The 16,216-nt window shown below is 39.0% G+C and overlaps 1 protein-coding gene and 1 non-coding gene across 2 annotated transcripts in view; both read left to right on the top strand.

Moving 5' to 3' along the window:
* The first annotated feature begins 329 nt into the window (after nt 1–329).
* On the top strand, nt 330–402 carry Trnaa-agc (transfer RNA alanine (anticodon AGC)). The gene has a single exon. It is a non-coding gene; the product is annotated as a tRNA-Ala (tRNA).
* A 9,334-nt stretch (nt 403–9,736) lies between these two features.
* Nucleotides 9,737–16,216, top strand: part of Glut4ef (Glucose transporter 4 enhancer factor) — a 52,403-nt gene continuing 45,923 nt past the window's right edge. The window contains exon 1 of the mRNA XM_021327719.3: nt 9,737–10,570. Coding sequence (XP_021183394.1) covers nt 10,193–10,570 — 378 coding nt within the window. The 5' untranslated portion in view covers nt 9,737–10,192. The remainder of the gene's footprint in view (nt 10,571–16,216) is intronic.

Raw genomic sequence — 16,216 nt, 5'->3', positions numbered from 1 at the left:
AGTTTAGTATAAAAAAAAAACATCTTGATATTCGCCACCTCGTTTTTTAATGCATTTGTTGCGGCAATAGAAATAAATCTCGCTGATCGGCACAGACAGACGTAGTATTAAGGTACCGTTAGCATCTTCAGGTACGAAAAACTAAAAATGACCTGCCTCAAACTAAACGGGTTTGGACAAAGTTATTCAAACAAGTTAAGTATAACGGTACATTACAGTTAGTATTTAAATAATTTCGTGTTCTGTTTTCTATTACCAACTGTTGAGTGTTATGAAGCAATCATTTCAGACAAAAGAATGTAATACGCAATTTCGTCGGGTCACATATGGGGGGCGTAGCTCAGATGGTAGAGCGCTCGCTTAGCATGCGAGAGGTACCGGGATCGATACCCGGCGCCTCCAATCTGATTTTTTTGCTTATTATACTTTGTTTTTTCCATCTCGTAGAAATCTTCAAAGGTATACATATATCTATCTTTTTAACGGAACGGTTGTTTCAGAATAAAGTTGTGGTATGTTGTTAGTGTAGGTAATTCATGGCCGATGGAGATATACTACATATTTATTTATAGGGACTGTATGTATTGACGTAGAAACAACATTTTATTGATAAGATAATGTAATAATCTTCTTCCGTGTTTTGTTTGCATAAGCATAATTGTTCCATTAGAACTGAGTGCCTGTACTCGAGCTAGCGTACAAGGATGCTCAAAGGTGTGAGGTAATTACCGACTTTTCCATATACTTCAAGTAGGTACCTAAATTAGGCAAATTAACTTTCCAAATACCTCAAATAGGATCAAGGATCGGATTGGATGAACACAGAAAAATAGAATAAGTACATAATTGTTTACCAAGTAAACTGAAACTTGACTATTTTATTCAGTAGGTAGGTATTGTAGGTAACTAGCAACATAGGCATAGCAAGAAAGTGTACCGCAATCACAAACCACCAAACCGCAAATTGACAAGTGTTCGACACGACCCAGGTCACTGATAGGCACATTTGAATACCTACTCAATTAATGGTAACACTCCCTTATCTGAGTACAATGTGCTAGCATTGTTATCACAGTCGATCGTGGTCTGCCCCATTGCACCGCTCTGGACGCCACCTTATCTCATGCGGTTTTCGAAACATGCGTTCCCATTGTGCTATTTTTATCAAGCCCCTTTTATTCATACTGGTAGATACCGTTACCTTTCGTATACAATCTGTTTAGCTATACGGAAACTGGTAACGCCACATTTTTTCGCTCTGAGCAGACTAGATGAGGTAGGTATATTTAGGTGTATAAGGTAACCGCGTCCGTATAACACATCCGCCACCGTAAGTACTAACGTGTTAATTTTAATGAGTAAATCGTGTTTTTAGCTTGTATAAGGAGGTGCCGTTAAAACTAACTTAAACCACCGGTATACCACTTCTGTTGCAGTAGCCGATACTATTTTAGGGACTGTTGAAAGTTTCTCGCACACGAAATGTGGGTTACGCTTATCCCGGAAGCGTAGCAAGCAAAGCGAGTCTATTATAATATGTATCTGCCTTTAACGTTCAAATCAATAGTGGCCACGTGGTCTTCAAACAGAAATTATTGTACTGAAAGTTAATTATTGTCTGTAAGTGTTTTATAATTCAATTTTGATAAATCAAGCTAATACGGCCTTTTTTACTAGTCTCTTGCAGTGTTAATATGGTCATAACCTACTATAATATTATAAACGCGAAAGTTTGTATGTATGGATGTACCTATGGATGTTTGTTACTCTTTCACGCAAAAACTACTGAATGGATTTTAATGAAACTTTACAATAATATAGCTTATACATCAGAATAACACATAGGCTACAATTTGTAAACATATTGTTCGAAATACTAAACCTGCGCAGACGAAGTCGCGGGCACCAGCTAGTCGTTTATATTCTTGCAACAAAACAATCAAGTTCTCTAATTATTGAATTGTTATTGTTAAATCGACTTCAGAACTTGTACTCGGAATGACTCTAACGACCCTGCTTATCGTTATCATCATTAAAACTATATTAACTATGTCGAACAACTAGGTAGTCGTAATTGAACGTTTTATTCTTAAATGCTGATGGTCAATCAAGAACTAATCACATACTTATCCGACAGTATATTGCTTCCTGTCGCATCCTAATGTGTCTCGATACTTGCGATTTCAATCCATACATATTTCGTTTGTATCTACGCAAGTATTGATTTAAAGCGCATAAAGGTACCGTGATGGGTAGAGCATCGTAATCATCTTTCATTAAAAAGTTCTTTGTCCTCAGGTAAATTTTATCGCCGAACTAGTTTCTGCTACGGTCCAAATACGCAAAGCCGTACCGTCACCGTAACCAGTTCATATCTATGGGTAACAGAATTCCTTAAAGCCGTAATGCCATCATCTTAGACAATGGTCAAACTTCACAGACAAAAGCGTAAGCAATTTCGAAAATTTCGTTGCGGCGTACAAAATCTCTCCCCAACAAATGTGAGCAGGATTCCATTGAAGTGCTGCTATTGTTATTCGATGTGCCTTTGTTACCTGCGCCGCGCCCCCGGGACCAGGCTCAGGTTTGTTGATATTTTTTTGTAAACATTCCCGAAACAGCTGATCATGACAACAAACCCACGTGACCCCGCCGGCCTGCTATTGGTGAGAAACTTAGAGACACCCCAAGTTTCATGTTATAGGTCTCACAGGCACGAACACACTCACACAAACATTGCTACGTCGTAAATATTATTGGTCCAGTGAGAGTAGAGATGCTTATGCATCTGTTGCCTCACGGAAATTATAAAAAATCCTGGGGTTGTTACTTTACCTGTGGTTTGAGTTGGGTTACATTTATTATCTAAGGTAATTATTGTCTAGGGTAAGTTAAGATTGATAATCGACTCATAATTACGAGCATTTAGGTAGATAGATTCCATTTTGAGGTATTAAAATTAGTTAAAGACAAATAAAATAGTTATACTAGTGACAGGCAATATTATAAATGTTACGGGTAATGCTAGAAGGTGGAGTAAACCTAGGTTTACTCGGGTTGACTTAGTATTACCCAAGCTTCTTGGGTAAAGTCCGAATGATAATTAAAATAAATTTTAATTCGGGGTTTACCCATGCTCACCTAGGTCTACCCAACTCTGACTGGGTAATGTTAAAATTTGTGTACTTAATTAGTAAAATGAAAATCCAAGGTCATTTTAAACATTTATGATTTAAAAAACATACAAAGGCGATCGTAATTGCTTGAAGAGCATAAACTTAATAGCTTTAATATAAAAAAAAAAAACTAATAACGGTCGTTATTGTTCAAATTTAAATTATTTATTTGAGCAAGATAAACTGCTGTGACATTTAGAATTTCTCAATTTTCCTACAGGTTTGCATGAACACTTCTTTGTACCACATTTTGTTTTGCAATTACACCTTTTATAACCCTGGCCTCCTGAAAGCGACTGTTCATTTGCAACCTCTCGTAAGCTTTTTTTCTGGTGATATATTTTCAATATCAATCAGTTTATCATGACACACAGAAAAATGATTCCTTGAGAACATTTCCTCAATAGTACCACGTTCGACCTAGAATTAAACCACGGGCTCGAAAATTACGCAATACCTAACATTACCCAGACAGAGTTGGGTAGACCTAGGTGCATAGACCTAGAGCATGGGTAAACCCCGAATTATTATTTATTTTACTTATTATTCGGACTTTACCCAAGAAGCTTGGGTAATACTAAGTCAACCCGGGTAAACCTAGGTTTACTCCACCTTCTAGCATTACCCGTAACATAAATACTTGATGCATTAAATACGGATTAATAGTTATGTATTAGGTGTCGGCATGTACGTGGGAGTGGCGTGTGGCGATGTGGATAAACGTAATCAATCATGCTCACTCGTGCTCTTGATTTTAATTAAGAGCACGTTATTGTGGAAGTGTCCGCACAGTTATGTCATCATAATTATTTCAGTACTCAGTATTATGACTTGTGTAAAGGTGTAGGAATATTTTATCATTTAGTTCGTAGTACGTAATACTACGGACTAAAAGTCGTGGTTCGTAATGGGAGAACCTAAGTGGATGATACTGTCCTCCCATTAAAAACAACGTATAAGTTGTAAACTACAGTAATAAACAATATTAAGCAAAAGTTTTACTGAAACAAGCAAAACACATACCTACATTAAGTATGTGAACCGTTTGTGTAAGTAAAGCAGCACGTTTGTGAGAATTATCTGGTGACGATTGCTGATGAAGCAATCATTATCGAGGTCACTCAATATATAAAAATATATTTACAAGATTTAAAAGCATTTAAGTGGTTTCACTTTTTTATGAATTGCAATAAAAATCAAACGAGGCTATTGCTAACAAAAGTCGATTTGCGCAATATGTTTGGTATTTAACGTTTTTCGATTAGGTACCTACCATAACTTTGGCGTATGTAACGTTTATTAAAATCGTTTGTTGATTGTAGCTGTGAAGTAAATATGATTGACCGATTGGCCCCATTACGAAAATCATGAGTCAATATTAGGGAGCAAAACTTTTGCTTGGTTGTAAAATAAGGTGTTTCATTATTAAATGATGAATTTGCATTTATATATTTAATCAGTTTTTCAGTCAGTAAGATTTTTTTATTGATAGGCAAGTATGATGATTCATGTGAGCCCTGTCACCGGTGCCAGTGAAATGAACTACTACGAATTTTCACGTTAAGTTTTCCGAAACATTCATTTTAACAAAAAGTGGCGTTTCTGTTACCGATTCTAAGAAATCACCGAAAGTTTTTGGCAATTTGAGATTAAAACATGCTGTGGTATACGTAGCTACTAGCACGTAAAGAATTCATTAGGCTAAGTACCTATCTACCTATGTGTATAATGTATCTACCTACGAACAACCTTTAAGGTAAAAACAAGAGAATTAAAAGACCATCAATCAGTGGATACTGGATACCTATACTACTTATTTATATCAGTAATGTTAGCAAGTAGGCCATTTGCCAACACATGATACATACCTTCCTACTACATCTTTCTGTACAACAATTTACTAATGGCTTATTATATTCCTGGTGACTAATAACTTAAAAGTCGACAAATGTTGGCAACAAATAAAATAACTTGCCAGCGATTAAATATTTTCGCGACTATTATAATATGTAAGGTTCAAAATTAAGGGTGTTATAAAAACTAAAAACTAGCAGCTGCGTTTGGGTAGCAAATAAACTATACCAGTCAATTGAAATATTAGGTGAGGAGCTATTTATAATGACTTGGCGACTAATAATTTTAGTTGGGTGGCAAAGATAATATGTTACCAACTATTTCGTGCCGACTAAAAACCCAGTTTCAGGCTTCGCTTTGTGGATAGCTCTAAATATTAAAAGGAGTACAATAAAAAGGAATAAGAGTTAATTATTAATATTGTGTATCATAATTTTAATGAAAACGGCGGAAGATGCGGTGGTATTATCTCACTTGGCGCACTATGAAGATGGTAGAATTTAATTTGGATTAATTTTATTTAGCATATTGCCATTTATAACCTTCAATTAAAAAAACATTGTATTAAACATTGAAGTTAGTGACGAAAACGAATCGCTGCAAAACCGACTCCACGTAGTCTTGTCTGCCCTGCCCCTAGAGTGGAATTCAAAATCGCGTAGGCGCGGAGGGGCGAGGCGGATAAGCTCGCATGGGACCGCCGGAGCCCCGCAGCGCCGGAGCCGTGACAGAAGTCATGCTTGCTGCATGTTGCATGCTTACTTCCATGCTATTCACCTATAATTTTGAAAATAACACCCGCAAAATATTTTTTCTTCATGCCATTTTAGACTTTATTTAAAGCTATTAAAAAGTCGCACAATATATTTATAATATGAGCAAGTTTATATTTATTCTTCATCCAAACAATTTTAAATAGAACCTGATTTGTATTATTTATGAATGCCCATTTTCTATTTTATTGTCATCATTAAGTTTTCGCTTAGATATTAATTCAGTTGCCAAAAGAAAAACTTGATGCCAGTTTAAATTAAAACGGACCTCATAACTGATATATTAATATGCTACCTTTGACTTATTATGATACTCCTTTTTAGCTGCCAACCCATTATAAATGGTACCCACTCTATTATTTTTTTAAACCTATATTCGTTTTACTTAGTCGCCGCGCTAAATACATGCCTTTACTAATCACTATGAAAACCAATCACTGTACGTGCATTGCTGTTGTAGTAGTAGTAGTGTAGCTTCAGCTTCATTCTATGATGCAACTGTAGTAATAAATAACTCTTTCACCAAGTCCCTAAGTATAAAAAAAATACCTGTTTAATATAATAACACGGTAGTAAATAATAAATTAATTGCAATAACACATACTTACTCTTCAACCTTTCAACATTTTATGCAACACCGGTTCGTTAATAGTAGATGCGAAGTTGCAGTATTATTAATGTTTGCTTTGACGAAATGGGTTTTCTCAGATAAGAGCTAAATGATGATAATTATATTATTGTTATTTTACTGGGAGCCTGTCTCGGCTACAAACACAGGTTTATTTTCGTGAAAAATACAATCTTTGGCCAAATACTGATAACGATCACAATAAATTAAATATTAGGTACCTACGTAGTATCTAATTTGGTACATTCATTCAGAAGATATGACTTTATGAGTGGAAAAATATAAATATAACGTTTATCTTTGAAAACATATACTTATCTACTTCAATATTTTTTGACGTATAATAGAGGATTTAACGAGCTGTTCCCAGTTTATCTAGCTATTGGGTAAGCTTATCTTATCGAGATTATTTATCAGCCCAATAAAATGCTAGGCAGGAGTTTCGATACAATTCAGGACATTCCCTACGACTGCACCTTAAAGCTGTCTACTGAATACTGAACAAAAGAAGATTCTACTTCGCTCCCAGTGTACATTTCTTACCAGGATACCTAGTCATATTGCTAATAGTTTTCAAAATCTTTAGACAGTATTTGTGATCCCGTTCTCCTTTTTAACAATTTTCTAGTTTCCAAGATTTTATAGTTACGGACGTGCACCCACGTGCTAATGTCGCTACAATATTTTGGTTTTAAACACGTACTTTCTATGAAATTCTACACATAGGAAATATTGCACGCAATACTTACGTACAGGTAAAATTATTAGAAAATACAATTCGTGGAGAAAATAATTTGATGATTATTTTGTTACTTGTCTATAAAATTCAATTGTATAATTAAGTATGTTTGAAATTATATGAAATGTACCAAGTTCTTAAGAAGATCAAAGTTCTCAGAATATTTATTTACGTATGTATTTACCTTACACCAACCTTACTAATCCAGCATTTACGTAAACTACACTCAAAAATAACAAAGAGTATTCATACTTCAATATTCGCAGTATTTTAAAATACTTGGCATTGGCACTGAAACTTCATTTGCAGAAGGCTAAATAAATTATTATTCGTAATCGGTTATTTCTTTGTGTCGAGGCTCAAAACAATCTGTCATTATCATCACTAATTAGCGTCATTACTCATTACTTCCGTGGGTAAGCACAATGATAAGGAACTCAGGTAACTATATTTTAAACGATAAAGGTAATTCTAAATACAGTTAATGTCAAGACGCAGTAGCAGAGTATTTTATTTGCCAAACAAATTCAAATATCTAGGTACCTATATTGTCCTATAAACTAAAAGCAATAAACACCATTTACATCTTTTTTGAATGAGCTCAATGACGATAATGACACTGAGAACGCTCTCCGATGCGCTCTGCCTTAGCTGCGCTGGCTCTAAGGTTTCGTAGCCAACAATGCAGCAATACGACCGGTTGGTCTTCGTGGATCCAGGATTTCAGCGAGTTTACCATGTAGTTGGAACGGACAGATAGCAATGTGCAATTATATGATTGTGGTAAAATTTAATCGTCTCTACATGGGCAATGATAGTTACGGAAAGAGTCGCAACATTGGAAGGGCCTGAACTCAGAACCGAAGGTAGCATTCCCTAACTTTGAATAGTATTTAATTAGGAAGTTGTTTCCAGCCTCGTAAAGCTATTTATTAAATATTTATTATAGATTCTCGTATTAAATGGCCTCACAAGTCATAATATTTTTGATAGTCGGTCACAATGTTAGTAAACAATATGATCCACACTAAGCTAATAACAGTTTCTACTCGATTCTTACAACGGCGTGGCGTGGGTTTGTTTACCAGAGACAAATTTTCACGCACTTGATAAATAGAGAGTGACCTCTATTCATGAGATTTGTCTGCCGGGACAAGACTTACGTAAATGTGTTTACAACGAACATCATAACGTAAACAAATGTGACCATAAACTTGATAAACATAGAGTATAAGTAGGCACATGAAATAGTTCGGCGGGTGACGTAACCGCCGTGCGCGCCAGTTGCCGGCCATAACCAAACGTGTGACGGTTATTTTGGTAACATCATTATGCATTCAATTCGACATCACGTAGTTTTATGAGTTTATCTTTGGGCGAGCTTATCACATTTCAAAAATGCCAGAATTTGGGTCCAAATACTGTACAATTTTTTATTCATTTCAGATTCCTATTATAAAAGTAGGTCACTTGTGTGTTTACTCTACCACTAACTTTTCAACGTTTTGCTAAACCGAAATAGTTATGCATAAATTGAGTTATTATTGACAGCTCCTAATCCTATGCGGGAAAGCATTATGTCAAACGATACATTATTATAGATACCTTTTATTTATATTGTGTTTCTATTTTAATATGACAATATCTTCCTTAAGACAGGTGTAGCGTCTAACTTCTTATCTCTGTTCAATATATTTATTTCTAACAGAAAATACAATTTGATGCTGTATATGTATTCTAATAATATTGTTTTCAAACGTCGTGCTTGTTCTAAACGTTCAATAGATGGCGCAGCTTGACTTAGTCTCTGGTAGTTAGTAAGTTTATCTACTACGGTTCCATACTGGCAAACTATAATAAATAGTGACTATGAATTTATATTGTTAAGTATATATTGTTCAGCGATATTAAGACAAACAACATGATTGTTATAACATCATATAAATCAATTTACGTACTAGTAGTGATTGTAATTGCGCAGGTGTTAAATTAATTTAAATAATAGGTTTAATAAGTTAGGAACTTTTAATGGAGAAAAAACCTTTAAATATAGAGCAGGCACGTAAGATGATAGTAGAGAGTAGATACTGACTGAAGTATTCTGAAAAAAAAAAGTTAAACAAAACGATACCTAAAATGTAGAGTCATTAACAGATGAATTTTAAATACTGTCCGATATAAGTAAATCGTCTTCGCAAATATTTTTATTAGAATTATAAAATGGGTGCGTAGTCGTAGTTGGGTCACGTTAACTGCGTTGCATAAGTGGGTGCATCTGCTTGACATTTGAATCGACCCCGAATCCGAATAGAAACTGTGTCACGTATGAAGCGTCCGCGGACAGTGGGTACGGGCGGCGTCGGTGCGTTGTGCAATCCCGTTAGCGCTCCACGTGCGAACCGAACCGGCGCGCCTCAATGTCGCCCGTGGGCGGCTGCCCTCCGCGTGCCGCCCGCCCGCCCGCGCGCCGAGCGCGCCCGAGCCCGCCCGAGCGCGCCCGAGCGCCGCCGAGCGCGCAGTCGCCCGAGCTGCCGTCTAGCTCAGGCGCGCGGCCGTTGACTCGGTCGTCTCGCTCGCGCGAACAGCTGAGTATCAAAACAAAGGAGCGAGACGGGCGGTCGCCGGTCCCGCTCGCCGGCCGGCCGGTGTCGCCGCACGCACTCACGCCAGTTCGTGTTCGAACCGCGCTTATTGAGGTCGTCCGCTGCGAGCTCGGTTGCCAAGTTTAGTACCGCGAAAGAATTTTCCTTTGTCCCAATCCTCGAGGACCCTGCCCTCGTATTATGTTTCTACGCGAGAGCCGCGACCAGCCCCGGCCTACTGAGGAGCCGGACCGCGCACAGCGTGCCGAATCGCGTCGAAATTCTGTCAGTTTTCCAAAATTCTGTGACGGTTATCCCGCGAAACGCGTACGCCGGGCGATTTGAAATTTTTGAGTGAAGTTGTGAGTAGAATTTTGTCGGCCACCGGACAGTGGTGCGCTGCCACAAGTGTTCAACTAGTAGAGTGAGGACTGAGCATCATGTCCACGGGCAAGCGGCTAGCGAAGCGCTCCATCATCGGGACGCGCGTCGCGGCGCTGGGTGATGACGGACTGTACTACTCGGGCATGATCCAGGCGGTGAAGACGCCGGCGCCCTTCCCGGAGAACAACAACTGCATCAATCTGACGCCGAACACCCGCTACACGGTGCGCTTCGACAGCGTCAAGATGAAGAACCGCGAGTACCGCGACGCCGAGCTGATCGGGCCCGGCTTCCGCGGCATGACGGGCGTGCGCCTCAAGGAGGGCCAGCGCGTCTTCCTCACGCACAACGGGCGCGAGGTGCGCGCCGACGTCAAGCACCACGACCCCGACACCGACGAGCTGCGCGTCCAGGTGCACTCGCCCACCACTGAGGTCAGTTCCACACACTACTATACAACCATTGTACTTCAGGGAAATCATCTAAACGCGATTTCGTAGCAACTATAACTTACACCAAACTCTACGTAGACCTCACTGAAGTTTGTTTGATTTTTCAACCAAAAGACATCAACGATGTATTCATGTGAATTTAAACTCAAAAAAGTTTGTCTCGATTTCTTTATTAGAAATTGAAAATGGGAATAGCTAATGAGTAGTATATATAGTTAGGGTAACACATGCATAGACAATGATGGATATGCATTTATTTATAATTGGAGCGTTTATGAGTGTGCGTGTGTTTAGTGATCGGTTATTTGTAGTGAGTGCATGCAGTCGGGTGCGATGTTGTAGTGTAGGCGGAGTGGTGCAGCGAGCTATTGACCCCGCTCCACGTGCAGCGCGGTGCACGGTGCACCGGCCGGCGCCCGCGCATCGCACGCGCATCGCTCTACTTATCGCACGGAGCGCGGCTCACCGCCGGCTCCTGCTTAATGCCCGGTGTGTCCACTAATCACTTCTACTCTCAATATAACATACCTGTCATGACTCAATTATTAAAATCTATGACATCACTTTTTGTTATTGTTTGCCGGCTTACACCATCAGTTCAGGCGAATTATTTTCCTATACATTATAAATGTGAACATAACAGGTACCTAGAGTTTTCAACAATGCATTGCTTTATCTGTGCACTTATGTCTATGAAAGATCGCAAAGTTAAAACTAACAAGTGATCTATTTAATATATTAGCATAAGAGGAAAATACTAAATGTTAGCCTGAAACTAATAACTGAAACAAAAGCGCAATGTGTGTTTTTGAACAATAGAAATATTAAAATAGCTTAACATCAAGGGTAAAGATAACGCTATCGATTATAAAAAAATCGGCAGCACTGGCAAGGTGATGCTTTTATCATTGAAAACATTAAATGCATTTCAATCATTTTACAATAGAGATTAGATAACCGGTAGGTCACGACACGCGTAGTGTGCATACAGTGTCAGACGCAAGCCTCGCTAGATAAACAAGGAGTGCACGTGTCGCTACACTTACTTGTTGAAATTAACTCGGCACGGGTTAATGCGCGGCACGTATTTGGCGGCGACTAGAGCACGCATGCGCTACATGTTATAAGCCACTCGGACCGTTACAATAGGTTCCACAGCGCGCCATGTAACAGGTAGCCAAACATTACAATAATCAAGTCTTCCGACACTCGGCCGCCGCTAGAGTACGCAGCGTCGGACGCCGGCCGGCGCGCGCGCTCAATGCGTCATCAGCGTCGCCCTCCTTATCGCCGACCACAATTTGTACACAATATTAAATTCATGTTAATTTACACAGTCGATAATTGGCCGGTTGACCCGGCTCAATATTTTAATCTGACCGTCAATTTGTTTACCAAGGCTCGATAAAGGTTTTTCTGGCCATTACCTTCGTTTTTATATTTCCACTATACAAAGTAGGTGTCTACGTACAATAAAACATCCAATTTATGCGAACGCTCATAAGATTACAAGGAATATGGTTGCTTAAAGCTAAAATAAGACTGGCCGTGATAATGTTTAAGTCATAAAATTAACATTATTGTACAACAAAGAATTTGGGTCAAAACAATAACGGGATCGAACGCTGCAAGTAATTAAAATGAATACTCACTCATTTACTGATGTGTACTCAAATCGTTAAGATAGCCGTCGACAAACAAGCTGTTTTCGAACAACATCAAGAAAGCGGTGGCGCAGTGATTTTACAACAGTATCTGTATCTAGCTAATAACAATAAGGAAGCGAATTGCGCGCGCGCAGGCCTTGTGCCGTTGTGCGTAAATAGTGACGTAGCACGCGATACCGGCGTGACGCGACACTACGCTGGACTTAATTCATAGAGATGATGCCATGTTTACGATCCCTGATCATTATTTTGCTATTTGTTTCTTGTAAACAACTAAAAACTTTCCAAGCAACAGTCAATTACGAACGACAAGAATATTTTACATTCGAATTTTATTACTGTATAACCTACAAATATCAGCAACTAAATACAAAAACAATCTGACAACAAAGAACGTTAAGTAAACTCGGCACACACTTGTTTACTCACGAATGCCGGTGTATTGTGCCATTAATAATAGCCATGTATATCAAACAGTTTTTGCGTCACCCGGCGATAGATAGAGCGGCGCACTTCATCAAAACAACTTGACAGATAACACGCAATCCACCAGCAACATTTTTTATACGTAGCAGAGTAATGCAGGAGAAACCCAAAATAAGATAGTATGGAACTATTGAATAAATGTCCAATTACGGCAAAAGTCGATTTATCACAGCAATGACGCGCGGTATTCCCCAGGTGAAGCTCTGTGCGCTCGCGTCACAGCTCACAGCTCGCAGCGGACAGATCCACACTGCGGAGCTCACACACGCTCACACTAAACTTCTCGCTGAGTCACCGCCCGCGCTCATGTTCGTAAACAACTATTATTTTACCGACAAACCCGGACAGGGGAATTACGTAATGACTAAATAACTGCACATTAACTCATGTACACTAATGTTCAGTTCTATTCTATCTAATACATCAGTGTTGCAACTCAAAGATGTACACCGAAGAACTCTACGTTTGTAGATTACATTTGAAATAACACGGCTGCTTAAAATACTTTAAACCGACTACGCCATCATAACGTCAGGCAATAAGATATAAAAATAAAGAGTTCTCGACTGAGAAATAAGGTCACCGGCAGGCCCGGAACCGAGTAACGGTATTCGTTACAAAATCGCGTCAAGAATTATTTTCACGTGCGCGCGGCTCCGCCGGCCATACCGTTAGCCGGTGGCGGCCCAACATCAGCTAACCTTACCACAAGCTTGTCCGCCGTAAGCCGTTAAGTGGAACACTTACAGCACTTAACGACTGCCTCAATTGTTTGTGTATTTGCACAGCTTCTTCTCGTCGTAAATCTGGAATATTCTTTGCGCGAGAGCAATAACAAAGCGCTGCATCTGAATTGATACATGAACATTACGTAATCAGTATTTAAAGTGATTTCCCCAGTATCGGTAACCGGCGGAACGCCTTTCGTTTGCGGAGGTCGTAAGCGGTCCGAAGTGAGCAGCGAGTGGAGCCCGCGTCGGCTATTAGCGAGTGACGCTCTCCGCACTCCGCGCCGCGGCGAGTGTGAAAGTGCCGCCCGCACCTGCATTGTCCATGTACAGTGACAGTTTCAGATTCACTTTACCTGTACCATGAACTACTTACACTATTGTTTCATACACCTGTGAGAAATGACGAAAACACCTTCTTTAAAATACTCTTATGCAACAAAACCACTAATAAATAAACAAACCCGGATACATAGTGAGGGTTTGTTTATCACTTTCCTGAAACCATAAATTGGGTCACGTTAAAGAGCTTTTATTGCTCTTTTAGTTTTGGTGCTCAAATTAGGATCAATCCGCCAAAAATAGATCTTCGACTGAAAGCAAACCTGCGAGATCTGAAATTAGTTCAGCTAGCGCCCTTTCGATAACAGCGACTTACAAAAGTGCAGTACATGCACAGCATAATATTATGAGTTGTTGACACTAGGTGAAGCCTGTGCGCAATGAATGATTACTGTTGAGTGGAATCCACATTAGCATAAAGTTGCATGTAATAAAGCTAATAGATTGAAATAGCAAGCTATCGCGCGTGTCCGAACAATATAAAGAGTACGGACGGGCTCGGGCGGCAGACAGTAATAACTTGCCAACAATGTAATTAATATCGCATAACTAATATAGCTAGCGAAAGTAGTTATGATTCAAAAGTGTATTATAAATGCGTTTTCCAGATTTTCCAGTCCAGTTAAGATTTTTTTCGATGGAACGAAGACACTTACGCTCATGGCGCTTACCGTTGCGTGGAGCCGTCGCGTGTTCGACGCAAATTTCACTTAACTATACCAACTGTAGTCTGTTTATATTTTCCTAACGCGACTGATTTAAAACATTACGCGTATTGTTACAACGCACAAAACATTCAAGGCTGTTAAACATCAATCATCTATCGGCGTCGCTCACTATCGCTCTAAATTAGGAACTTACATATGTACATGGACACACACACAGTCTCGGTTTGCTATATCATATAGATAACTATTACATTTAGATAGAATAACAAACATTCTGGCCTTAGACAAAAGTCTACCTTAGTATTAAAGTTCACACTATTTCAGTTTCTCCTTCAGCAATTTCCAGTCATAATAATATGTTAGTTTTTCTCGTTGAGAGCGCACACGGAACTGCAAACTATGAGTGAGTTTGTCTTGGTGCAGAAGCCATGGGAAGAGAAAACAACCCGGCACATGCGCAAGCGCAATAAGCGTAGTCGACTACGCACGACGCCGACGCTACGTGACAATTTTGTTACTGATATTGTTATTATGACAAGACAACAAGATCTTCAATTTTCACACAGCAACATTTGCGAACTCAAAATCAAAAAGTCGTGTACATATTCATTCATGGTTGTTACACTGTCTCGTGACACGGTTTCGAAACAAATCAAGGTTGATAAGATAACACCGACAAAGATTTGGCGGCTGGCACAAGACTTAAGACGACAAAACTAATGTTAGGATGTTAGACAGCTTACGACTTAGGCGCAGAGCACCAGCAATACTTAATAAAATATCAAAGTTTCCATTGTTATTGTGCATAATATCGTAGAGCCACAAGAATCAGCCTGATGTTTATTTATTAATTCATTTCAATATGTACGCAGTATCAACCTGTTGCGTGTGTGATCTTATTTTATAACTGGTATAATATTCAGTTCGTAACGTCCACCGCGTTGATGTTATGCATGATAACTAGTAGTTAATATTGCCTTGCCGGCCGGCTCATATTAATACCACTAATGCTTCAGCAATGCATCTTAAACGTATAATAGCTTCTTCATACATCTTGAAGCCATGCATTTTTCCGTACGAAATAAAATTGTGTGACTGAAATATTATTTTTTAAACCAAATCAACGTCCGATCAGCTAAACAACTAAATAGCGCTAATCGACGTCAAATAATTGATGCAATAAAAATAGCAGTGTGTAATTAAATATTATGGTTTCAAATATTCATCCTTGACATATTAATAAATCGCTTGTAATAAATTGATACATAGCTAGTTCCCCTGCATGGCGATAATATAGTCCGCCTAATGTATTCGACCCAAATTTACGCCGAAACAGAGATGATTGACCATTTAATGTTGCGGAGCCCCGTTGCGAATTTATAAAAAGGTGTTTATGCTTAACCAGATCGTTAAAGTACCGAAATCTACTATCTGGAATCCTATTGAGATGGAATTTATAATACAAAATGTGTTTAGAATGTTTCTCTATTCTCATTCTCATGGACACTGTTACATTTTCGTTGTGCTATAAATATTGGTCCTCCTACGAACGAGCAGCGAAGGCAAGGTCGGCCCTTTGTGAGTGACCTCATTGCATTCGCCTTGGAATAGTTGCATGATTTATGTCTCTTATCTAAACAGCTGGCAGAACCAGGCGTGAATCTCGATTCTTTGTCGGTTGAATTACACTAAGTGACGATTGCTGATGAGAACCTCCTTTAGAATCGGAATCAAATG

The sequence above is a fragment of the Helicoverpa armigera genome, chromosome 5 (genome assembly GCF_030705265.1).
Source record: "Helicoverpa armigera isolate CAAS_96S chromosome 5, ASM3070526v1, whole genome shotgun sequence".
Lineage (NCBI taxonomy): Eukaryota > Metazoa > Arthropoda > Insecta > Lepidoptera > Noctuidae > Helicoverpa > Helicoverpa armigera.
This window is presented reverse-complemented; position numbering and strand designations above follow the sequence as displayed.